At 48.0% G+C, this 24,589-nt stretch overlaps 2 protein-coding genes across 3 annotated transcripts in view; both read left to right on the plus strand.

The window, feature by feature from the left end:
- ttn.2 (titin, tandem duplicate 2) overlaps positions 1 to 24,589 on the plus strand; it is a 206,585-nt gene that overhangs the window by 25,733 nt on the left and 156,263 nt on the right. For both annotated transcript variants that reach the window (XM_077579402.1, XM_077579403.1), the window contains exons 33-42: positions 383 to 643; positions 1,520 to 1,664; positions 2,307 to 2,475; positions 2,669 to 2,900; positions 3,381 to 3,665; positions 4,828 to 4,953; positions 5,043 to 5,231; positions 6,085 to 6,471; positions 7,019 to 7,069; positions 20,762 to 24,574. In XM_077579402.1, the coding sequence (XP_077435528.1) occupies positions 383 to 643; positions 1,520 to 1,664; positions 2,307 to 2,475; positions 2,669 to 2,900; positions 3,381 to 3,665; positions 4,828 to 4,953; positions 5,043 to 5,231; positions 6,085 to 6,471; positions 7,019 to 7,069; positions 20,762 to 24,574 (5,658 nt within the window). The remainder of the gene's footprint in view (positions 1 to 382; positions 644 to 1,519; positions 1,665 to 2,306; positions 2,476 to 2,668; positions 2,901 to 3,380; positions 3,666 to 4,827; positions 4,954 to 5,042; positions 5,232 to 6,084; positions 6,472 to 7,018; positions 7,070 to 20,761; positions 24,575 to 24,589) is intronic.
- LOC144060408 (uncharacterized) lies at positions 7,517 to 18,738 on the plus strand. The gene is made up of 2 exons (XM_077579944.1): positions 7,517 to 7,523; positions 7,892 to 18,738. Exons 1-2 carry the CDS (start codon positions 7,517 to 7,519, stop codon positions 17,689 to 17,691), a joined length of 9,807 nt encoding a protein of 3,268 aa, XP_077436070.1. The 3' UTR covers positions 17,692 to 18,738.

Raw genomic sequence — 24,589 nt, forward strand, 5'->3', positions numbered from 1 at the left:
CTGAAGCAACCCCCTTTGCTCCCGGCTGTTTGACTGGATTTGGACTGATTTTGCAAGGCACACAGAATATTGTGTTTTATCGCTATCAAAACATGGAACCGACCAAAAGAAAGATTAGAATCTTTCTATCTGTTTCCGTTTTGCAGCAATTAGCATTAAAGTATAGCTAAGTTTCATCATTATTCACAAATCTATTTAGAATTGATAGTAAATGAGCTTTTTTTCGACATGGCCCTGGTTGATCTCTTTTGCTCTGCTGCCATCTGCTGGCCGTTTGTGTGATAACTACCATTTCCTCAACCGTTCTCGGCAACAAAAAAAACCACCAAGAAGTCAGGGAAGGCGTTGTTTAGATTTTTCTGTTGTATTTTGCCACGTCTAGCCATCCTGGTCACCTCCATGCTGAAAGACCTGAACGCCCAGGAGCGGGACAGCATCACCTTCGAAGTGACCGTCAACTACGAGGGCATCACCTACAAGTGGCTGAAGAACGGCGTGGAGATCAAGTCGTCCGAGAGGTGCCAGGTCCGCAGCCGGCAGCTGACGCACTCGCTCACCATCCGCAACGTCCACTTTGGAGACGGCGGCGAGTACCGCTTCGTGGCCGGATCCGCCGCCAGCGCCGCCAACCTGTTTGTCGAAGGTAAGTGCGGCGGCGGGCCGTGAAACGTGACAAAGTCCTTCCATTTTGTTTGGGGATCGCTACGTCCGCCATTGGAGACAATTGGGGATCCGACTGTCTTGACTCAAGTCTTCATTTTGCTGACGACTTTTGACCTTTGCCAACTTTCTCCTCATGTCAAACGACACGTAGGCTGCCTGCTTTTTTAAAAGCGGCGTGCCGTCAGAAGTTGAGAGCGGGAAAGTCGGCGGCAGTTGACAACGACTTCCTGTAGTGTCACGTGATGGACAAAAATGCTTTTGTATCCTAATGAACTCATTGACTGGCAGCCATTTTCACTGAAGCAACCCCCTTTGCTTCCGGCTTTTTTACTGCCTTTTGACCAGAGGTGGCAAATCCAGCAATTAGCATTCCAATATTCTGTAGCTAAGTTTCATCATTATTCACAAATCTGTTGAAAACAATGGCAAAAAGAGCTTGTTGCAACACGACCCCGCCGATACTCGGCTGCCACCCGCTGGCCGTTTGTGTAATGACTACCGTTTCCTTAACCGTTCTCGGCAGTTGAGAGGCTGCGTCAAAGACTCCAGCATGAGACATTTAAATTAGAGCGTATTTATACGTTTTTGGGAGCAAATTGAATTTAATGTTGCCTCTTTTTTGCATGGGCGGCCCAAAAAAGTTTTAGGAGTCGTAAGTAAAAGTCAAAAGGCAGCATACAGACTCCAGTCAAGTACAAATACCTTCAATGGTGTACATTGACAGTACTGCAACAAAGCTTCTGTTCTTGGTTCTGTTCTTTTGCCGCCATTTTCTCTGCAATTGCGCTTTAGCGTGTGTACTTTTGCCACGAGTGTCCGCTGACGGAACAAACATCTGCCGTTCTTCCTACGCCAGCTCGGGTCATCGAGTTCACCAAGAAAATCAAAGACATCAAAATCACCGAGAAGAAGAAGGCCATGTTTGAATGCGAGGTGTCGGAGCCCAACGTGCAGGTGGTGTGGATGAAGGACGGCCTGGAACTGGACGTGTCCCAGGACAGGTGAGATGTGTGTGTGTGGGGGGGGCCAAGCAAAATATCATCTGGACCCAAACTGCAAACAAACCGACAAACACACGATTCTCATTTGAATTCATCCATGAGTCTCCAAATCAAGCTTTACTTCAATTGTTGCACTTTTATTTTGACCTTGGCTGCCCCACATAGGGGCGGGGCCACAGGAAAAGGAAGAAGAATGACTTATTTATTTGTAATTTGGCAACAACTGTTTGTTATTCTCTACTTTCATTAGTCATGTAGAAACAAAGTGGAAAGAAATGCAAAAAATAGAAACAGAAAAAGAGAGCGACCAAAATTATAATTTTTTTTTTAAAGAGAAAAATTCACCAAAAACCTTTAGAAAACACTTTTGTCCATTAAAAAAAAGGGAAATATTCAACTCAAAATGTCAAACATAGTTGTTTAGATTATAGGAATTTTCTTCGACATTTTGAATTGATTTGTTTTTTAATTTAATGAAAAAAGTGCTTTACAAAATAAATGAAGGCAAAGTTCTATTATTTTCATTTTTTTATTCAAAAAATTTTTGCCGGCATATCCGAAAAACAAATCCAATCCGTGACTCAAATCCGTGATCCGATCCGTGACTTTTGGGAAAGCTGAAAGTTGACATTGCCTCGGCAGGTTCGTGGTGACGGCCGAGAAGTACGTCCACCGCCTGATGATCCAGACCGTGCGCATGTCGGACGCCGGAGAATTTCTGGTGGTGGCCGGCTCCAGCATGTCCAAGGCCCGACTGACGGTGGAAGGACGCGACATTCGCATCTCGCAGCCCGCCCAGCGACACATCACGGTGACTTCAGCGCGTCTTTCCGCATTTTGGCACATTGAGTCCAAACATTTGCGACTTGACCAATTTGAGACCTTTTCCACGTGTCCGTCCGACTTGCCGCACGTTAACCTTCCAACCACAAAGTGTTGACGTTGCGGCACTTTGAGTCGAGAAGCTAAAGGCGGTCTGTCCCGTCACGGTCTGCCTCCGGTAGGTTCTGGAGAAACACCGCGCCACCTTCGAGTTTGAGGTGAACGAGGACGACGTGGAAGGCCGCTGGCTGAGGAACGGCGCCGAGATCCACTTGCCGGCCGAGGAGCGCTTCAGCTACGCCGTCATCAGGAAGCTCCACCGCCTCACCATCTCGGAAACTTTCCGCAGCGACGCCGGCGACTACGTCTTTGTCGCCGGCAAGAACACCAGCAGCATCACCTTGACCGTCAACAGTAAGTCGGACGCCACTCCCGCCTTTCAGATGCTTTGGGCCAAACGCGAGACGCCACGTGTGCTCACTTGTGTACTTAGAAAAGAATGTCCAGACTTGTCCAAATGCAAAAGGAGATCCCCCTCGTGTGTGAAGGGGGGCGCAGTCACAGTCTTGGGCCACCTTTACCGAGAGCAGCCAACCTAGAGTGAACACTTGATGAGTTTTCAAAAAATGTTGTTGTTTTTTTTACAAACCCCAGTAAATGCTAATAGACATTCAATATAAGTTTCTCCCACAAAACTGGGGTAAATGTGTGTGTGTGTGGGGGGGGATCCTGGGGGAAAAAATATTTAAAAATGCAGACATGTCTTTCCTGTGCTCACACCAACCCTCAAACAAAACAATTGTGATGTTGATCAATGAAAAACTTTTCCGTCGTGATGCGCTTTGCAAACCCGACCGAGTCGGACAAAAATGTCACTTGTCGTATCTCGTCCAGTCCCGGAAGCGCCTCAAATCCTGCGCCACATGGAGTCCCAGTCGGTGGAGGCGGGCAAGCCGGCTCGCTTCTCGGTGGCCGTGAGCGGCGTCCCTCAGCCTCAGGTCTTCTGGTCCAAGGACTCTCAAGCGCTGTCGCCGGGCTTCAAGTGCAAGTTCCTGCGCGACGGCCAGGAGCACACCCTGCTGCTCATCGAGGCCTTCCCGGAGGATGCCGCCATCTACAACTGCGAGGCCAAAAACGACTACGGCGTCGCCACCAGCACCGCCGCGCTCACTGTGGAAGGTACAGACTTACTTCCGCTCATGACGCACAAAGACAGATCGCCTTAGTTTGACTTCTTGGAGGCCTTCTCTGCCCGTTCTTCTTACTGTTCATTATGCTGCATCTCTCCAGTAGAGCTCACTACTGCCCGGCGTGTTGTGGCACCATGCGGTACTACAGTGGACTTTTTATTTTGCATAGTCACCCATTTTTTTAACTCATTGACTGGCAGCCATTTTGACTGAAGCAAGCCCATTCGCTCCTGGCTGTTTTATTGGATTTGAACTGATTTTGCGACTCCCACAGAATATTGTGTTGGAACATTAGAGTCTCTTCTTTCAGCAGGACAAAAAAAGTCTTTTCCCATCTGTTTCCGTTTGGCAACAATTAGCATTAGAATATAGCTAAGTTTCATCAATATTCACAAATCTGTTGAAAACCCTGGCAAAAAAGAGCTTGTTGAAACATGGCCATGAGTGTTCTCTTATACTCTGCTGCCACCTCCTGGCCGTTTTTGTAATAACTACCATTGCTTCAACCATTTTGTACAGTTCAAAGGCGTCATCAAAGCCTTCTGTGTGCTCTAGCAAAAAAATAAGAATTAACATTAAAAAAAGGTATAAATACGTTTTTGAGACACTTAAAACATTTAAAATAGGATGTATTTATACATGCAAAAAAATCATTTAAAACTCATTTGCTCCCAATAACATATGAATATGTAAAGACGAATGCATACGTTTAAAAAAAAAAAAAAAAAAAAATTTTAATGCTAGAGTATACAGAAGGCACAAAACAGTTGAAGCAATGATAGTTATTACACAAAACGGCCAGCAGGTGGCAGCAGAGCATATGAGATCAAACGGGGCCATGTTGCAACAAGCTGTGAACCGATCCACTCTATGGGTCAATTTGAGCCAACTTTCTGGGTTGTTTTATACAAAATGACCCAAATTTCGGACCCAAGTAAAGGATCTGACCAATATTTGTAAGTTGTTTTACACTAAAAGACTTGACTCAAAGTTGGGTCAAATTGACCCGAGTAGAGGATCGGTCCATTTTTTACCCATCGTTGGGTTATTTTTGACCTGTTTGTACTGTCGCGAGCTGTCAGAAAAAAAAAAAAACACTGTAGTCCAGTCCAGACGTAGGATGGCGTTTTGAGCTTGCGTTTGTGTGGCAGTGTCGGAGGTGGCTTCTCCGGACTCGGCCGCTTTTGTTGCCCCGCCTGTTGTCATCTCACCCGTGGCCAGCACCTCCACCTTTGAGGGACAAGCAGCTCGCTTCCAGTGCAGAATCGGCGGAGACGGTAACGACTTGTTCACAGCTGCCTGCCAAAAGGCCAACCGGCAGAAGACTGGAGTTGTGATGAGCTTTTCCATGTCGTTCCTTGCCCAGATGTGAAAATCAGCTGGTTCCACAAGGACAAGGAGATCAAGCAGTCGGAATTCTTCAGGATGTCTCAGTTTGACGACAGCTGCCAGCTGGAGATCTCCAAAGTTTACCCAGAGGACGAGGGCGAGTACGCCTGTGTGGCCACCAACAGCAGCGGGACCGCATCCTGCTCCGCCACCCTCACGCTGGACGGTAAATCTTGATTTCACTCACAATCCGCTTCATTAAACAACGCGCAAGGGCTTCGTCTCCGCTAGGATAAGCTGCACTAGTGTTTTACACCAGGGGCAGGGTTTTTCCTCTGTTCAAAATTGTACCTTATTTGCTCACCAAGTGACCGACAATGAATGAATGCTTTAACATGAGAATAGTCATATTCTTATTGAGTAGTTATAGTTTGCACATCATCTTGCTCTTGCACTAGCGCAGTCGTTTTGCTTTGAATGTGAGATGAACGTCATGCCGATAACATGTAGGTACCGGCGAGGTATTGGTAAAGGTCCAAAGACTCCAGTGTGAAAAATGTTCATTTCTTACTAAGCTCCACTAAGCCGATTTTCTTTTTTTCCCAAAATCATGTCTGTTATTTGCCACACGTATTTAATAGGCTGCAAGTTACCAAACTCGTACGCTAAGGCAGTTGAAAGGATTTCAAGAAAAAAAGTTCCAGCTTGGCGTCTACTAAAAAATCGCATCTAAGAAAGGAAAAAGCGAGTGCAATATCTTGCAATATTGCATGCTAGTTAATGACAGGTTGCACTGTTGAGTGCGTTTGCGTCTTCCTGACGTATGAAAGACGAGCTCAGCTGGCAGGGATGAGAGAAAAGGATTGGTCGGTTGTACCCAAGATGGTACAGCAGAAAAACTCAGAGAATGATTTCAAGTATTGTCCCTACTGGCAAGAACGTTGCACCTACATTCTTCTTGAAGGGATGCTCCAAGGGGACCAATCATTTGGCCTGACTGTGAATGACAAAGACAGGCCGACATCAAGTAGAAATTCACCAACTTTGGCCTTAAAACCTCCCCACGTGCTTCCTTTCAGGGCAAAAACAATCAGCGGACCTTCCCGCCGAGCAGCGCGTCTCCGCCACCCTCAGCAGTCGAAAGAAAGGCATCCCGAGCCAGAAACCGTTTTTTGTGCGGCCCATCGCCAGCTGCTCGGTGGCGCACGGGGAAGTGGCCCGCTTTCACGCATGCGTGACCGGCACCCCCAAGCCGGTGGTAAGCTGGTTCCACAATGGGCAGCCGGTGCAGCCCACCAAGAACGTGGTGTTCCATTATGACGAGGTGACGAGCACCGCCACCCTCATCGTAGTCGACGCATTCCTGGAGCACGCCGGCCAGTACACTTGCAGGGCGACCAATCTCGCAGGAGAGGCCGTATGCTCGGCCGCGCTGGTCATCACCGAAGCGTACCGGGAAGAAGGAGGTAACCTCCACAAATGTCTGCGTAGACCCCCTTCACTCTCCTCCAGCTCCATCTTTCCACAAACAAACTAAGCTACCACGGAGCTCCTGCTCTCACTCACTTTGGACTTGAGGTGCTTGCTCCTGTTCCCCTGCATTTCATCTTAATACCTTTTTGGGAAACTTCCTTGTCACCCTTCTCGGGCTTCCTCTTCCCACAACCAGCCACTAACTAAACGTGCGAGAGAAACCGCAGGAAGTCCTGCTGTCACTCACGTTGGTCCATCTTGGACTTGCCGACTCCCGTTGGCCTTCATGTCTTCTTAACGCCTTTATTTAGCTCGACCCTCTCCCAATCCATGTCATTAGCTAATCACCAGAGACCTAGCACCAAAACCCTGGTCTTCATTTCTTCTTAATTGCTGTTTTGGAAATGTCCTTGTTAGCCACAGGGAAAAACTCACTTTGTTCTCACACTCAACCTCGCTTTGTTTTTACCTCTCCCCTTGCCACGCCTTGGAGAATGTGGTCTCGAGGCCCAATCTAACTTCACTCTCTTGTGTCCACAGTGACTGAAGAGCGAGAAGAGATCGAGACCACCATTGAGCAGGAGGTGCAAGGTAAGGTGGTCTTCATCATCTGCATTGCTAGATTGGTCCCTCCTTGGCTCTGAAGGCGCTCTGTGGGTGGTCGGTCGGCCGGCTTTGAGGCCGCATCCACAAACGCCGAGCAGAGTAGGAAATGTCCCAACTGTTCCTTTTGGAGTTTGCATGTTGTCAAGATGAGAGAAAACCTGGGTGGTTCCCTCCGGACAACTGTTGCCTATTTGCATCCAGCGGTTCCTTTCAGTTTTGGCATGAAGGTTCTCACAAAAAGAAAGGTTTCTTTTGGTAGTAGATCTCAGAGCCGACGGTTGACTTCTTTCTTATCCTGGCTTGCAGATAGCGAGGATGTGACTCCTGTGGTTTGCAGTCCTAATAACCCCAGTAAACTGTATTAGTTCGAATAAACGCCTTCTTGCCAAATTGAGCGCTTCAGTTGCTACAACTAACGCTTTGCTTTTGGACATGTCACGTCAGCAATTAATTCCTCTTGCTGTCAAGGACTAGAAAAGGGCGTTTATTCTCGCGTCTGCAAGTCAGGTAAGAAGTTCTCCAGCAAAAAGTGATTTTTTTTTGCGACGGAATTTTGCTTTTTTAAAGTCTCCTACGGAATAATTTGTCTTCAAGAAATTTCCACAGAAGAAGGATCAAATCTTCCTGCAGGTTTCTAATAAAAAGAATCAAGTCTTGCGTTTATTCGAACAAATATGGTGAGTGCAATTATTTCTTCTGGCATTGTGATCGCATGCATTTCATTTTTGCCCATTAATGAATCATTCATTAAAAATACATTTGTTGGATTTTTACGCCGCCGGCTTAGACCTTGCCTTCTCTCCACAGAGCTGGACTCGCTGGGTACAGCGCTGCCGCTCAGAGGAGCCTTCTCCGACACTGAGGACTTTCTGGATCATGGCATGGTGTCTGCCAAACGCTGCTCCAGCAGGACCTCCTCCGTCAGCTCGTGGACCGAGAACATGAAACCGTCATTCACCAAGAAAATCAAGTTCCAGTCCGTCCTGGAGGGGGAGCCGGTTGTGTTCAAGTGTAAACTTGTGGCTTGCCCTCCACCCACTATTCTCTGGTTTCATAACAATAGGTCTGTACCCAAAGCACATAGGCGTAGGATCTGCACTGAGAGCGCAATGCATATACACACAAGCAGCTTGCTCATCGATAGCATCAGGGAAAGGGATTCTGGCAGCTATAAGGTCATGGCGATAAACACAGAAGGTTCTGCCGAGTCTACGGCCTCTCTTTTGGTCTCGCTGAGGGAAGAGCAGTCGGCCAACTACCTAAGCTTTGTCCGCCGCTCTGGGGAAGTCCACGAGAGTATGGCCAGTATGGCTGAGCAGAGGAAGGGTAGGAAGATTAGGGTGGACCTCAGATATGTAGGATCTCCATTTGATAAGATGTCCAAGGTCCACCAGCGGCGGTCCCGGTCAAAAACTACTCTGATGCGAACCGTCTTCTTTCACAGTTCTTATTGGCACAAGAAAGACTCTAGCAAAGAGTCTAAGTGTCTAGAGACGGCCTCGGAGCGAGCCCCGTCCCCCCAGCCCATGTTTAATCGCTCCGATCGCTTTAACGACAGATTTAGTGATGTCTACTGTGACCGGCGCACCGGCACTCGCTTCAGTGATAACTTTAGCGACCGCTGCAGCGACCGCAACAGCGAAAGGTTTAGTGACACTGAGAGTCTTCACAATGAGGTTAGAACTAAACTCAGTACTCTCCAAAAAGCTGTCCGGCAAAGAAAGAGGCTTTCCGTCTCCACCGTGTCTTCCTGTGAATTTGAGTCTGAGTCGGTAGCCAGTGATTTGAGCTATGCGGATTACGTGGAGCGACTCAGAATGAAGCCTGTTCCTCTGCCAAACGTTCAGCATTTTAAGAGAGCCTTTGACGAGGGCGAGGTTCCCAGGGAGCGTCAAGGCCCGGAGGTGAGCAAGGAGACCACTCAGCCACATGTGAGACACGCATTTGAGCCTCAGTCAAGAAGCCGCGCCATTCAGATCATGAGAGGTGAGCTGGTTGACGTGGTGTTGCCACAATGTCAGACTCGGACAGAGGAATATGCTGATACACTTCAACAAACAAACTCAGGAGGTTTTGATGGGGTTAAGGAAGAGATAAGTGAGCTTCATATTAAGGTCGGAGACTATAAAGTGGAGTGTCTGACAGAGGAGGTGGACCCGTACCTCCCTGACACAGCTCCAAAGCACTCTCAATTCCCATATCAGCCTGAAGCCAGATCCTGCCACGAACCCCCACACCAACCCGAATCCCCATACCTCCCTAAGATTCCACTCCATCATGAATCCACATACCACAAGAAAGCCCCACACCACCCTGAACCCACAATCCGCCATGACCCCCCACACTACCCTCATTCCACTGAGTACCAGGGACACCTACATCGTCCTGAAACCACATACCTCCATGAAACCCAATACCGCCATGAACCTCCATATCTCCCTACCACCCCACAATTACCTGATCCCCGCGACTCTAAGCCATTAGCATATGAAGAACCTTGCATGTACACTGCCATCAGGGAATCTGCAGTAACTGAGCGTGCTAAAGAGGATTTGTCACTGCCACAATCTCAAAACTTCAATTTGGTTGGGTCTGTTCTGTACCACGTCTCGCCTGAAGGGTGGGACCATACTGCAACAACAACAGGTAATGAACCGTTGTTTGAAGTCCCGTATCAGGGTCTGGATCGTAAATATCTGGAACATGAGACAAAAGTTCGATCTCTTCAGATTAGGAAAGGCAGGACTATGTCAGAAGACAAAGCAGTTGAATCTGAAACTGGCATTTCAAAGCCCAGAGAGCCACCATACACGGAGCTCAAAGAGCACATTTACACTCATCAGGAAGAAAGACAAGGGACTCCTTTGGAGCCCGTAGCCATGTTCCATTTACACAAATGTCCCGGACAAAAGGCCCAGGAAACCGATCCTGAAGCTGCAACAGTTTCAACAGGTAAACTACCAGAATTGGAAGTCAGAGCAAAGGAAGTAGTCATCAAGGAATTGTTCACACGGCCACAGACTTCTCCTCAAGTCAACGTACAAACTGAGGCAGACCTTAAAACTAAAGGGAGAGGACCGGCAGCAAAAATAGTTGAGCCAGCGCAGGACAAATATGCTGCAGAGTCCCGATATGAACAGAGACTGAAAACTGAGCACGTTGAGTGTGAGGAAAAACTCCTGGCCCTACGCATCGGGAAGGGTCAGCAAGTTATGCAAATCAGACAGAAGGAACCTTCTCAACCTGAGTCTGGCCTGCCAAAGCCAGAAGAAATATTGTACACGTTTCCACAAGTGCACATCTACTCTCAGAGTGACGTAAGAGTGGTAACGCCTGGAGAAACGGAAGGCATTTCACATTTTCACAAATCTACCAGAATGAAGGCCAAGGAAACTGATCCTACAACTGCAGCACTTTCCACTCAGGAAGTATCGGAAATAGATATCAGACCCGAGGAAAGAGAAGATGACGGGCTGTTCATGCACCCACAGGTGTGGCCTGAAGTCAAAGCGCAAACGGAGCAACGCTTTAAAACTAAAGCTAGAGAAAAGGCACTAAAAAGAGTAGAGGCAGGTGAAAACAAATGGTGTGGAGAGTCCTTGAGGGAGCAGTATGTGAGGAGCCTAGAAGCTGAGCGTATAGATTGTGAGGAAAAACTGTTGGCCCTACGAATCAGGAAGTGGCAGCAAGGTATGGCACAAGAGGAAATATCTCAACCAGAAACTGGCCTGACAATGCCAAAAGAATCCGCATATATCAAGCCAGAAGACGCAACATTTGAATTTGAAACTGCCTTGCCAATGACACTATACATGGAGCCTGAAGGACACTTTTACACCCAGCATGAAGCAGCTCCTGAAGAGACCGTGTCCTGTCTCAACAAATCTCCCAGAATGAAGACCAAGGAAACTGATACTGAAACTGCAACACTTTCAACACATAAATTGCCTGAAGTCATGGCAGAGGAAACGGATGACGACCGAATGTTCATGCGGCAACAGATGCCGTCTCGAGTCAAAGTACACACAGAAGCACACCTAAAAACTAAAGCAAGAGAAGAGACAGCAAAAAGAATTGAGTCAGCTGAAGACAAATGGCCTGGAGTGTCTTTGAGGGAGCAGTATGAGAAAAGTCTTGAAGCTGAGTGTGATGAAAAACTCCTGGCCCTACAAGTCAGCAAGTGGCAGCAAGGTACGCAGATGATACAGGAGGACACATCTCAAGAAGAAACAGCACACATGGAGCCAGAGGAGCATATTTCCACCCAGCGCCGAGTGTGTGCGGTTACACGTGAAGACCTGTCCCCATGTTTCCACACATCTGCCAGAATGAAGCCCATGGAAACCAATTTTGAAGTAGAAGGTGGAGCACAGAAAATAGACGATGAGGGCCTGCTTGTGCAGCCGCAGACACCATCTCGAGTCAAAGTACAAACTGAGGCAAGTCATAAAACTAAAGGTAGTGGAGACGCGCGAAAAAGAGTTGCGCCAGCTTCTAACAAAAGCTCTGGCGTGTCCTTGAGGGAACAGCATGAGAAGAACCTGGAAGCTGACCGCATTGAGCGTGAGGACAAACTGGCACTAGGAATCAGGAAGGTCCAGCAAGGTACACAGATGACACAGGAGGAAACATGTCAAACTGAAACTGAGCTGCTCATGCCAGAAGAAATGCCATACATGGAGTCAGAAGAACACATTTCCGACCAGCAGGACATGATAGAGGTAACTCCTGAAGAGCCTGAAGTCATGTCTCCATGTTTCCGCAAACCCCCCAGAATGAAGGCCAAGGAAACCCGTCGTGAAGCTGCAACAGTTTCAACATATAAATTGCCTAACTTCAGAGCAGAAGAAAAAGAAGACAATGGACTGTCCGCGTGGCCACAGATGCCACATCAATTCAAACAAACTGAGGAAGGGTCAAAAATTAAAGGAAGAGGAGAGGCTACAAAAATGGTTGAGTCAGCTGACGGCAAACGGTCCGGAGAGTGCTTGAGGGAACAGTACGAGAAAAACCTGGAAGTTGATCCGAGTGAGTATCAGGGTAAACACGTGGGCCCGCTAATCAGGAAGTGTCAGCAAGGTATGACGCAGGAGGAACCATCTCAACCTGCAAATGTTCCGTCAAAGCCAGAGGAAATACCTGACATGGAATCTGGAGGACCAGTTTGCACTGAGAATAAGAGGGACCCGTACAGAGCAAGCCTAAATCAACCTCAGCCTGTGGCAGTGATAACACAAAAATCCACTGGAGCAGAAACTCAAAGGGAGCGGGATCAAACCCTTCCACCCGCGCTGAAAGCCAGAGGGAAAAGGCAAGGAAGGGGACTGGAAACTTTATCTGCACTGCACAAACAAATGGAATTTCCATCTAAGACCAAAGGAGGAGACGAAAAGTTTTTGTTTGAGAAAACAAATGAGGAGCAAGAACTTCAGCTGTCAGTAGAGAATATCTCAGAGTTGAAGAAGTGTGAGCAGTTTGAGAGTGAAGAGCAGGCCCTAGCTCAGCGCATCATGAAATGGCAGCAAGACGTTCTGATGGAACAGGGAGAGGTCATTAAGCCAGTCCCGCCTACGCAGGCAGAGAGGAGCACCGAGGTAGAAAAAAGAGTGACGGAGATGATTGCTCCAGAACCTCTTCTTCCACATGGGACGGTCCACAACAAGACAAGCGCTTATGAAAGAACATCCAAAGAGAAGTTCTTCATGAGTCATTTAGGTCCCAATCAGCAGGGTGTGGGCCATCTGTGGTCGCCTGCTGATGTGCTGCCGACTGAGGGCCGTGAGACCGGACTGCAGAGGGACAGTGAGTACTTAGTCAGCGAGGACACGGCTCAGGCTCAGCAGCTCTTTAAATGGCCAACAGATGTGGTCGAACCAGAGAAAGTACCTGACCTGGAGTCTGACTTGGCTTTTGTTTCACCAGCTAAATCCTTCTCTAATGACATCTCTCCTCCACATATGGAGGCTGTAGGAAGACCTTCACATATATTTGGAGAAAAATCTCAAGAGGAGCACTTGGTTCGTCACCATGCTGATTCTGAGCAATCTCCCCCTTTAGGCCTTGCTTTACCTCAGCATTCACTTATACCAAAGCAGGTAGAATCCATGTCTGAAACAAAAGAAGATGCTGGTGATGCTTCATCGTTTCAGAGATATTTTCCCTCACAACCGACCAATGTTTCTCCAGTAAACTCTGGAATTAGCTCACAATTGCGCAGTCCTCGTGAGGAGTCATCAGCCAGGGGATGTTCCCCATTACACGGTCTTCAGACAAGTGAGTCTGATCAGAGGCTGAGTAAGGAGGACTATAGTTCATCAACATCCAGCAGCCAGCCTATCCAAGAGGAACTGAAGGAGGAAAGGACCATGGGAATGTCTGTGGAGAACAGCGAGAAGAAACCACACACAGATCTGTTGGATGTGGAAAAAGTGGAGATCAGCAAGGAGTTTCCAACAGTCAAAGATGAAAACCGTCAGAACATGTCTCAACATGGAGCTGTTGCCAAGGTGGAGAGGAGAAGCCAAGAGCAGGACGTTTCTGTTGGTGCTAACCCAACTCCGACATCCATGATGCTTAAGGAACCAAGTGCTCACAGCTGTCGTCCGATATTTGTGAACCAAGTATCCTCACTTCAAGTTCGAGTTGGCCAGATGTCGGAGCTGAGCTGCCAGTTTCAAGGCGACCCTCTGCCTCAAGTCACATGGCTCAAGGACGGACACCCATTGGCCCACGACCCCGACTACGACATCACGGTCAAGTACAATAAGTCAACGCTGACCATTTTCTATCCGACCACGGACCACGAAGGGACGTACAGCTGTGCCATTAGCAATAAGCATGGAAAATCCATCTGCAGCGCCAATTTGAAGATTGTCTCACAGGAGGAGGCCATTGCAGAGGAGTTTGAGAGGGGAGAGGAACCCCATGACAGCCGAGGAGAGGCTTGCAGTGAAACAAACGCTCAACCAGTCAGCCTGGAGTACCTAAATACCGCAAATGTTGGCCATTCATCTCCTGTGGAAATCAGAGTCGACGCTCCCACTCCAGACTCTGCAACGATGGAGGAGTGCGGTGAAGATCAACCTCAGGACTGCCTGGAGTCAGTTTCAGACCTCAGTCAGACTGGCCAGCACAAATTCACTTTCTCCTTCGATGCTCTTGCTGAAAGTCCTCGTGTGGTCAAAGAGCTGGAGAACCTCAGCTGCCCAGAGGGTCAGACAGCCATGTTGACGTGTGTTCTCACGGCTGAACCTTCCCTGGAGGTCACATGGTTTTACAATGATATTCCTCTTGAAACAACGGCAGCAAAATACAGGGAAGAAGTTGATGGTCAGGTATACAAGCTCTACATTAGCTCTTTTACTCAGACTGATGCTGGCATGTACAAATGTGTTGCAAAAAACAAGATGGGCAAGGTGTCGTGCACTTGTGACGTATTCTGTCAAGACGTAAAGCTTGTTGAGATCACAGAAGACAAAGTTGGCATGGAGACAAACAAGAAATACCCTCTGCCTCAGGTGCCGCCGAAATCCAGATCAGGTGGACACAGAGAGCCTCCTCTAGTATCTGGGTGTGGCCTGCAACAGTCAGCTGCTGTGATAAAAGTGTCTCAGATTAAACAAGCCTTTGAGTCAGACTCGGCGATGGCGCCTGCTTCATCTCAGAAGCAGCGAGAGGAACCGCTTTTCCCTGTGGAGTTCATACCAGCAGTGTCCAGTCCTTGTGATGAGTTAAAGGATCACCCAGCCACACTTGAACATGGCAGTGTCCTTACTGATCCTTTTGTGGCAACCAATCTGCCATGCCGCTCCCTAACTACTCCTTTAGCAAGGAGCTCCGATTCCGCCGCCTCAATGGAAAATGTCTCTGAAACGAGTGCGATAGTCCCGATCATCGAGGGGGTAGCCGTCAAGCAATTAGTAGAGGGAGTGCGGGAGTCTTCAGAGCTCAACTGGCTGATACCCCAGAAACCAGATGGCTTTGCTGAACCCCTGATGGCAGGGCAAGTAGGAGTCGCCGAGGGTGAGGAGAAAGAGTTGCACATGTTAGACAAAACTAGTAGCTCCATTCCTTTCCAGTCTAATAAAGTTCCCACAATAAGACATTCAGTAAAGACCTCAGATCCAACCAGCCAAGCACAGAAACCTCAAGGATTATCTGAACCGCTGAAGTCTGAAAAACAAAGGGAAGTCTTGAAGTCTGATGGCGTTCCAGAAGGGCAAGGTTATACTGTTAAGGAGCAGTCCACTGATGTTGTAAGAGAACTGAAACAAGAAGTAAAGAAAGGTAACGGCATGCCGTTTGCAGAGGAGAGCCTTTCTCTCCCTGAGCCCTCTTTGGATAGCGGTGTGTTTTTTAGTGGGCCAGCTTCCCAGGTCAGTGCGATGCCGACAGTGCACTTAATTGCTGGTGATGTAGCCGGATTTGAGAAAGGTGATGAGAGGTTTAATGTTGCGGAAAATCTGGAATCATTAATTGGTCAATCAAATGTCAGGGGTCCTGAACATGTCACTTCCCAGAGTCATGACCCCAGAAACTCTCAAGGTGGAGAAGCAGGACGAACTGCAGTTGGCGTAATGGAGGAAGAGGAGGTAACTTTTGGCGCGGTGTATGAATATTACAACCCTCCGACAGACTGGGGACGTCCACTCTCCCCTGAGTCTGAGATATCGATAGAGATTGGCAGCACAGTTAGTGAGGAGGTAGGAGAGGTTGCCGACAGCTTCTACACACCGACTTCATCTGCAGGGGTCTCCCAGCCAACTTTCCATACACCCAAGTCCCCGAGTTCCTTCCACACCCCTAATTCTCCCAGTTCCTTCCGTACCCCCAATTCTCCCAGTTCCTTCCATACCCCCAATTCTCCCAGTTCCTTCCATACGCCTATTTCTGATACACCAGGTGGTTTTAATACCCCTCTAGAATACCCATCCTCCCCCACACAAAAGAGACCACCGTCAGACTCTAGTGACAGGTTTTTCTCACCCGTTGAGTTCCTCATGCCTTCTGCTGATGAGGGCTTACCCGCTGAGGTAAATGTGGATGAGCAGTGGTTCCTTTCCAGGAGCAGAGGCTCTCTTGGTCTCCCGTCCCATCAGGAGAAGCTGCATGGAATTCCGCCTGCCTTCCTTAAACCTCTTACTAAGAAAAGGCTCTTTGAAAATGAATCTCTGATCTTTCTTGCTGAGGTCTTTGGCCTTCCGTCACCTGTGGTGAAATGGTTCTGCAACAAAACCCGGTTGGTGGCTGACAAGCGGATCATTATGGAGCGAGATGGAGACGGCATCTCTCTCACGATTCACCATGTCACCAAAGCTGACCAGGGAGAATATATCTGCCAGGCTGTCAATGATGTTGGCGAGGCCAGAAGCGTTGCTTTTGTGGTTGTGGTGTCGCAAGAAATGAGGCTGACGCATGCCCCGCCAGCTGTTACCCATCAGCACGTGATGGAGTTTGACGTAGAGAAGGATGACTCTTCTCGCTCACCTTCTCCCCAAGAGATCCTGTTGGAAGTAGAACTGGATGAGAATGAGGTCAAGGAATTTGAGAAACAGGTGAAGATCATCACCATTCCCGAGTACACAGCTGACAGCAAGAGCATGATTATATCCCTGGATGTTATTCCAAGTATTTACGAGGAAGGCACTGTGGACTTTGTAACCCAGGAGCACGAAAATCTGAAAATAGCTTTTGAGGTGACCGAGATGCCGCCGAGGTTTATCAATCCCATCTGTGACGTGGAAACCGCACAGGGTTCCACTGTCATGTTTGAGTGCTCGCTGATGGGAATTCCGTCTCCCGTTGTTTCCTGGTTCAAAGGGGCCCAAAAAATTCCTCACAACAACAGACGGTACCTGCACTCATCTGATGGTGACAATCATTTCCTGAAGATCTGTAAAGTCACAGTGCAGGATGGCGGCATTTACGCCTGCAGCGCTGTTAATGTGGTCGGTGAAACGCTGTGCAGAGCCTCGCTGGTGGTGCTCAGTACCAAGGAATTCTCTGGGCAGACCAGAGGCAGGGAGCTGACAGCCGTGTCTCTTGGCAGCGCAAAAGTCCAGCCACAGAAGTTTGACTTGCTGGTCGGCAACTCGACGGAGGACAGTGAACAGGTGTCACAGATTGAACTCGAGTTTGAGTTTCAACAGGAGGCTGATGAGTCTCAGCGGGCCGTCCGGCTGGTGGCCAACACGGAAGGGGGGATTAGCAAAGACCGGTACATGAGCATCAACTTTGATGTGTTTGCCGAGTCCGCCAAAGAGGACAAGGTGGAGTTCAAGGGCAAGTCCTCCGACATGTGTAGCTTTGAGTTCCAGGTGACCGAGATGGCTCCGAGGTGCGTCATTCCCTTGACGGACGTGACCGCCGCCGTCGGTGCGCCGGTCATCCTGCAGTGTCTGGTCAATGGGAAGCCAAAGCCCCTGGCTGAATGGTACAAAGATGGTGAGCGCGTAACCGACGGCAGGTACATCATTCAGGAGAAAACCGCGGGCCACTTTAATCTTCTCATTACCAACGCCAGCCAAGGCGACGCTGGCGAGTACCGATGCCTGATCCAGAATGCAGCCGGATGGATCGAAACTTCAGCGCTGTTGAAGGTCTTTTAGTGAAATGTGTCTGCGTAGATGGCCATCTAGGTCGCAAAGGTTGAATGGAGGCAACTGGACTCTTGAAGACGTTTTACCTTGGAACCCAAAAGGTTCTTCCTCGGTTTAGAAAGGGCCTTTGAAGTTTCACGTAGATGGCTTCTTTCATGCCACTTTCAAACCAGTGAAATCCTTCCGGTCCATAATATTCTAATTCCTTTGAAGACAACAATGTGTAAATGATGCCACCATTTACTGTCCGCCTCCACCAATGTCCACTTTCCAACCAACGATTGTCTCCTTCCTTATTTAGAAGTAGCCACTAATGAGTCATTCGGAAAAAGGCTTGCTTGGCAAAACGTCCGTTCACCAGGCACACTTGGCAAAAATAACAACAACAAGGGACACGCACGCCCACCGGACACAATATTAGGGAGACTCTTTAGTGATGAAGCCCGTTTGGATTGAAGTTGAAACGTCTTCAACAAGCAGCAAAACCTTCTTGCGGATTCCAGAGTTAGAACGAGGTCCTGTAGTCAAGAGTTTGTCAGGTCGCCTACTTAAGAAACACCACTTTTTCTTTAGCTTTGGGCTGTTAACATAAGTTGGTTTGGTGCACGCAATGCAACGCGTCAGTAGTCATTTAGAGAATGAAAACAAAAAGCTGCTTGAGTGTTTGTGTTGTAAAGACAAATTAATCTGCATTGAAAACATGACAAAGTGAACTGAAGGTGGTGAATTTGTGGTCAGTCGAGGAAACTGAAATGTAATGTGTATAATGTCTTACCAAAACAAACAAATACGACACGTTTATTGCATTTTACAAGTATCCATTGTGATGAAGTTCTAGAAAAAGTCTTTTATTTCCAATGACAGGCTCGTAGATGTATATTAGATGCTTGTGTTGTTTGTTTGACTCCAGTTTATTGAAGCCACATCCGAGTGCCCACCAGCCCCCGCGGCCCCCTCCCAAAATGTCAGAGTGCTTATGGACTTCTTGTAAATATGCCCTCTTCTCTTTGCTTTTGCGAGAGTTTTGATTTGTACAAATGTGTCCTTTGTCTTAGAGTTTATACAATAAACGGGAAAAGTTGATATCCAATCCGAGTTTTTTTTTTTTGCCGGTCATGACTTGTCAAATGTTGTCTCTCAAGGTTTAATAAGTCGAGCGTGGAGTGATGAGTGAGAAGCTGGCAATTCCTGGGGCACATTGTGCTAATGGGGCACATTTTGAGCCCAATTCACAGCTTTTCTGCATTAACAACCCTCAAGCATTTCTACAGGGAGGGATTATGTTGTGGTGTGATAAGTCTTTTTTTTCTTTTTTTGGGGTCAAGTCACAAACACTGTGATATTGACGACATTATGAGACAAAAGCCAATCAGGAAGCTTGATGAAGCTACTATCGCTACTACCACCTCTATCACCACCAGCAGTACTGCTAGCACCACGGCCACCACTACTACTACTGCAACTACTGCTACTACCACTTAACTCATTTGCTCCCAAAAATGTATAAATACGTTCGATTTGATTCTGTTCTGTTTTTATTCTCTTTCAATATTACCACGCTCCCAAAGACGTATTTATACATTTTTTATCCTTTCTTTATGCTAGAGCATATTAAAGGCTTTGATGCAGCCTCATAACTGAGGACAATGCCTGAAGCAATGGTAGTTATTACAAAAACGGCCAGCAGGTGGCAGCAGAGTATAAGAGATCAACCAGGGCCATGTTGCAAAGAGCTATTTTCCCCACTGCTTTCAACAGATTTGTGAATAATGATTAAATTGAGCTATATTCTAATGCTAATTGCTGCAAAACGGAAACTGATACAAATATACTTTTTTTTTTTTATCTTGGTGAAAGAAAAGACTCTAATCTTTCTTTTGGTAGGTTACATGTTTTTATAGCAATAGAACACTATATTCTGTGTGCCTTGTGCAAAATCAGTCCAAATCCAGTGAAAAAGAAAGGAGGGTTGCTTCAGTGAAAAGGGCTGGGAGTGAATGAGTTAAAAAGTGGAAAATACATAGTGACTTGGACATGTTTTTTTTAGATATGATGCTAAGTTTTTGAATGCAAACAGCTCAGTCAGTCAAACGCCACAATTCTTTCCCAGACTCAATAGCTGTGTCAAGTCAGGCGACGGGTGAACAGTCGTGTCATCCATTTGGGCTTAACAAAGCTTTGTTTAGCCATGCACATTCGTGTGTGGCTCACTGTTGATTTTTATTGGTTCAACACGTCATGGCCGACTTCGTGTTGGTGGATCTTGCACCTCTACGTTCTGACTTGCTGCCACACTATAGACGTATGTCAAATGCAGGGTGACAGAAAGTAGCGTGTAATGTAAACACAATTAGAAAAGTAGTAAAAAGTACAGATACTGCCTCTCAAATATAGTGAAGTTAAAGTAAAAAGTATCCCTTCATAAATGTACTCAAGTACAGATACATAAAAAAAAATGAAGTACATTGACAAAGTGTTTTGACTTTGTTACATTCCACCACTGATGATGATAATAATAAGTCATTAGAATTAATAACGATAATGTCCACAGATCCTCAAAAATTCTTATTTAACTTGAATTATTCATCGAAATAAGTCAAATCAGCCATTCAGAGGTCTTAAATAATTGACATGATCAACATTCTTACTTTTTCTTTGATCAGCTTTGTGAAGAATTTGACACTCTTTGTCTGCAATCGGGATTAAAAAAAAACACGAGTATCTGAAGAATGTTTTGTGATGTGAAATGTTTGTCATCTGCACAGCAAAAACCTTACAACAGCGCAGTTTTTGCTTTGCTACGCTAAGAATATACATTTTTAAAAAACACTCAGATGGATAAAGTGACCTATAGAAAGATAAATACTGAAGGAAAAAGGTGTGACAATATGATATGGAACTCGTATTAACCACTCCAGTAGTCATATTTTGTGAATTTGAGGGACGGGGCCTTAGAAAACATGTTAGCCTTAAATTTAAACCTAGCTGATGTGGAGAACACTGCGACGGTATTTTTTATTTTGGTGTGTGGCCGCGATGACTTTTTTTCTTATCAGTCTTGCTCAATGTTTTCCGACAGAGCGTTCTAGCACCACTGTCACCACCGTGGAGGAGCAAGAGGAGACCTACTACACCGGCATCCAGTTGTCTCACAAAGCAAAAACACTTGAACTCATGCCAGAGCCCAAACGTTACTCTTCCATAATCGAGAAGAAAAAGGAGAAGCCAGTGTTTCTCAGCAAGCTCTCTCCAGTGGCGGTAAGCGCCGGAGAGAGCGCCACCTTCAGTGTCAAAGTATCTGGCACGCCAAAGCCCACCGTTCAATGGTCTCGCAATGGGAAAGTGATCCAAAGTTCTTCTGTTTATAAGCTGGTAGAAGAGAAGGAGGAGTTTAGCTTAATTATCACTCGCGTCACATCCGAGTACGAGGGCGAGTACTCCTGCACCGCCTCCAACAGGTTCGGCCAGACCACGTGCACCACGTACCTGGAGGTGAAAAAGGCGGACCTTAGCCAGGCAGAGAAGTGGGTGGAGAAAATGTTTCACTACACAGGTAAACCTCCCACGTTCGTGGCGCAGATTCAACCTCTGAGCTGCTCAGAAGGGACGGAGGTTTGTTTTAATTACAAAGTCGTTGGGGATCCAGTCCCCAAAGTCCAGTGGTTCAAGGGTACTTTTGAGATGCAGTCTAGTCCTAAATGTGCCATTACAGCTAACCCAGACGGGTCAGGCTTTGTTACCATCAAGGATGTCAAACAGGAAGACAGCGGCATGTACACATGTAAAGCTTCCAACCAGTTTGGAGAGGCGTCTAGTGGGGCGGAGCTGGTTGTGCTCAGGGAATCCCGCTCTGTCTCACACAAACAGCAGGTTGTGGTCCAGAAAAAAGGTTATAAAGTTTCCAAAACAGAGCAAGCTACGGAGTCTCGCTTGTACCAGGTCAGCCTCCCAGGACAGGACAGGCCCAGTTCAGACCAGATGGTTTACACCATTGGTACCGAAGATCGGCGAGTTATTCCCAGTGAGCAAGTGGGCTCCCTTACGGAGCTAGATATTTCTGCTGCCACCGTTCACCGTGAGAAAGTGACCCATCAGGCAGCAGTGCTCCAGGGTCTCGAGGTAGAAGAGAGAGTTTCCGAGGTGCCCACTCACCCAGCCCGGGTTTCGGCTGTTTCCCAAAAGCAGCTTCACGTGGCAGCTTTCACATCATCTGTTGAGGAGAGTCAGGACCTCACAGAGCAGCACTGTGACCGAATTCTGAGTCCCGAGGTCATTGAGCTCCAGGCGAGTAAGGAGGAGAGGTCGCAAGTGATGTCGGCCGTAGCCGAGGAGCTTACCCCTCTTTCTACCACTAGCACCAAGCCACTGGCCGACAGAAAGTCCGTGTCAGTGAAGCCGAGGTCAGAGCCCAAGCATCTAGTTAGCGGCCATCAGGTGGAGTCACAGATGGCAGTTATGAAAGAACAGTCCCAAGAGCTTTCTGGGGCACAGGCGGAGAAGGGCTACAAGGTGAAGGAGGGGGTTAAAATCTTGTACTCGGCCCAGTCCAGAGAAAAATATGCTCTTCCGGAGGGTCACACCTCTGAGTTAGCGACCGCAGACTCTGCTTTAAAGTTGTCTGTCAAGCAAGAGCAACGTCGCCTAGTCCTGGCCTCAGTTAGCGAAACCAAACACACTCTGGCCAAGGAGACTGACCTCTCTATGCAGAGACCATCAGAGGAGTCGGCCCTCCCCTCGAAGGACGGCATGATGAAAGTGAGCCTTGCAGCAGAGGAAAAGTACCCGTTTCGGGCTGAGTCCTCTCAGCAGTTGCCGTCTCTGGACAGCGCCACATCCATTCAGTCGCAGTTAGAAGGGGAGCAGTTATTGCACTTGCAGGTTATCACTGATCAGGACCTGCTCCCCTCTGAAACCAGCTTCACCTGTAAGAAACCCGACGCAGAGCAGGCGGGGACCAGGAAAAGTCCTACTGTGTTGCACTCGGTCAGCCAGGATGAGCAGAGGACAGTGGTTTGTGAGGACACGTTGGAGTTTGAGGCCAGGGCAAGAACTGTTGCCATTCAGCCGAGTAAGGAATCCCCTTCTCTGCTTCATCTCCAGTCAAGCCAGTCTGTTGAGGTGCTTCCCAAAGAAGGTATTCTTGTGACTGAGAAGCCTGAACACCAGACAGCTACACAGAAAGCCGAAAAGGCTCGTAGTCACGCAGCGATCTTTGAGGAGAAACTCCAGCTGACGGCAGATCAGCACTCAGAGCTCAATGTGTCTGAGACTGGAGTTAAGCCTCAGCTTCGAACTGAACCCAGGCCTCAAAGCATTCTACAGCTGTCTTTTCAGCCCATGCAACTGCCCAAGGAGACCCCCGTCACTTCTGATGTGAAGCAGCAGCGGGCGTTGGTGCAGAAGGAGGATCGCTGGAATGTGATGCACCTCACCAGCGTGGCTGAGAGTCAGGCGATAGAGGCGGGTCATACAGAGAGCCTGGTAGCTGTGGACCAAGTCACCTGCAAGACCGCCGTAGAGCCAAAGGTTCCCACAGAGCCGGTCCAGGTCGAGGAGAAGGAGATCTGCACTGAAAGCAGTGAAATTCTCCAGGCCGCAGAGCAGGACTTTGCAGTCCAGATCCAGGAAGGCCAGTCAGTCAGGCAGTCGATAATGATGGATGAGAAACAAGTACTGACAGGGGAGCTCTCTCAAGAGATCACCAAGTCCCAGTCCGCTAAAGTCACAGCTACTAAGCAAGCCCAGCTGTCCCTGCTCGCGTCAGAATCCAAAGACAGCACAACACTTCCAAAAGAGATGACGTTTGTGCTTGAGATGCCAAAAGCATCCAGTGTGAGCGTCCGTCGTCAGCTCAGAACTGCTCTACAGTCTGCAGTAGCCAGTGAGCATCCCGTGTTGCTGGCGGACGTTGTAGGAGGGCTCCAGGCTGCAGAAGTACAGGAAGTCAAAGTTCAAAGAGAACCCAGGCTCACATTGTTTACATACCTGATCACATCAACAGGCACACCTTTGGAAATCACTCTGGCTTTCCAGGGCGATTATCCTCGCACAGCTGACCTCAGAAGGGAACTTCAGGCAGCTCTCCATTCCATTGTCCACCTGGAGGCTCATGTTCTGACTTCAGATCAGCCAGGCACCACGCAGCTAGACAAACCTCAGAGGGCACAGGTCTCCTCAGCCCGCTCGAAGCAAGTCAGTTCCTCCGTTGTGCAGACCGTGAGTGTGGCAGAGAGCTCAGTAGACTTTGCTGTTGAATCTCAAGCAGCGGCCCTCAGGACTGAGTCCAAAATGGCGGTGGAGTGCGCCTCGGCTGAACAGCAGGTTGTAGTCCAGGAATCCAGGGAAGCGAAGGTGGCGCAGTCCATTTCATCGCAGGTCCAAGTTTCCACCGAGGCCCACGTGGCTTTTGAAGAGTCAGTGGTGGTGTCTAGACAGGAGGTGAAGTCCACAATGAAGAGCCAACGCATAGCTGAAGGGACCACGGTGCTTACTGCCACCCTGCCTCCCACCACAGCCCCCCCAGAACCGTCTCGGGATGTTAGCATCGTCGAGGATAGGAAGGAGCAAGTTTTCAAAGAGGAGATTTCAGTCCCCAGGCCAGAGCAGCGAGAGCGACCCCTTATAGTTGCCACTCTGGAAGATGTAACGGTTGAACAAGATGCTGACGCAACATTTAGAACCAGCATCAAATATGCCACCCATGTGAACTGGTTTTTCAATGGCCAATTGGTGCAATCTGGCAATGAGTTCAAGTGTTTGACGGAGCTCGACGCTCACTCGCTGGTTATCAGAAAAGCTGTCAAGGAGAAACATGAAGGAGAATATGTTTGTGAGGCTGAGAATGAAGCTGGCCGAGCAAGAACATCTTCCAGACTCACAGTGGTCTCAAGAGGTTTGACATCAAGAT

This window comes from Vanacampus margaritifer, chromosome 11 (assembly GCF_051991255.1).
Source record: "Vanacampus margaritifer isolate UIUO_Vmar chromosome 11, RoL_Vmar_1.0, whole genome shotgun sequence".
Classification (NCBI taxonomy): domain Eukaryota; kingdom Metazoa; phylum Chordata; class Actinopteri; order Syngnathiformes; family Syngnathidae; genus Vanacampus; species Vanacampus margaritifer.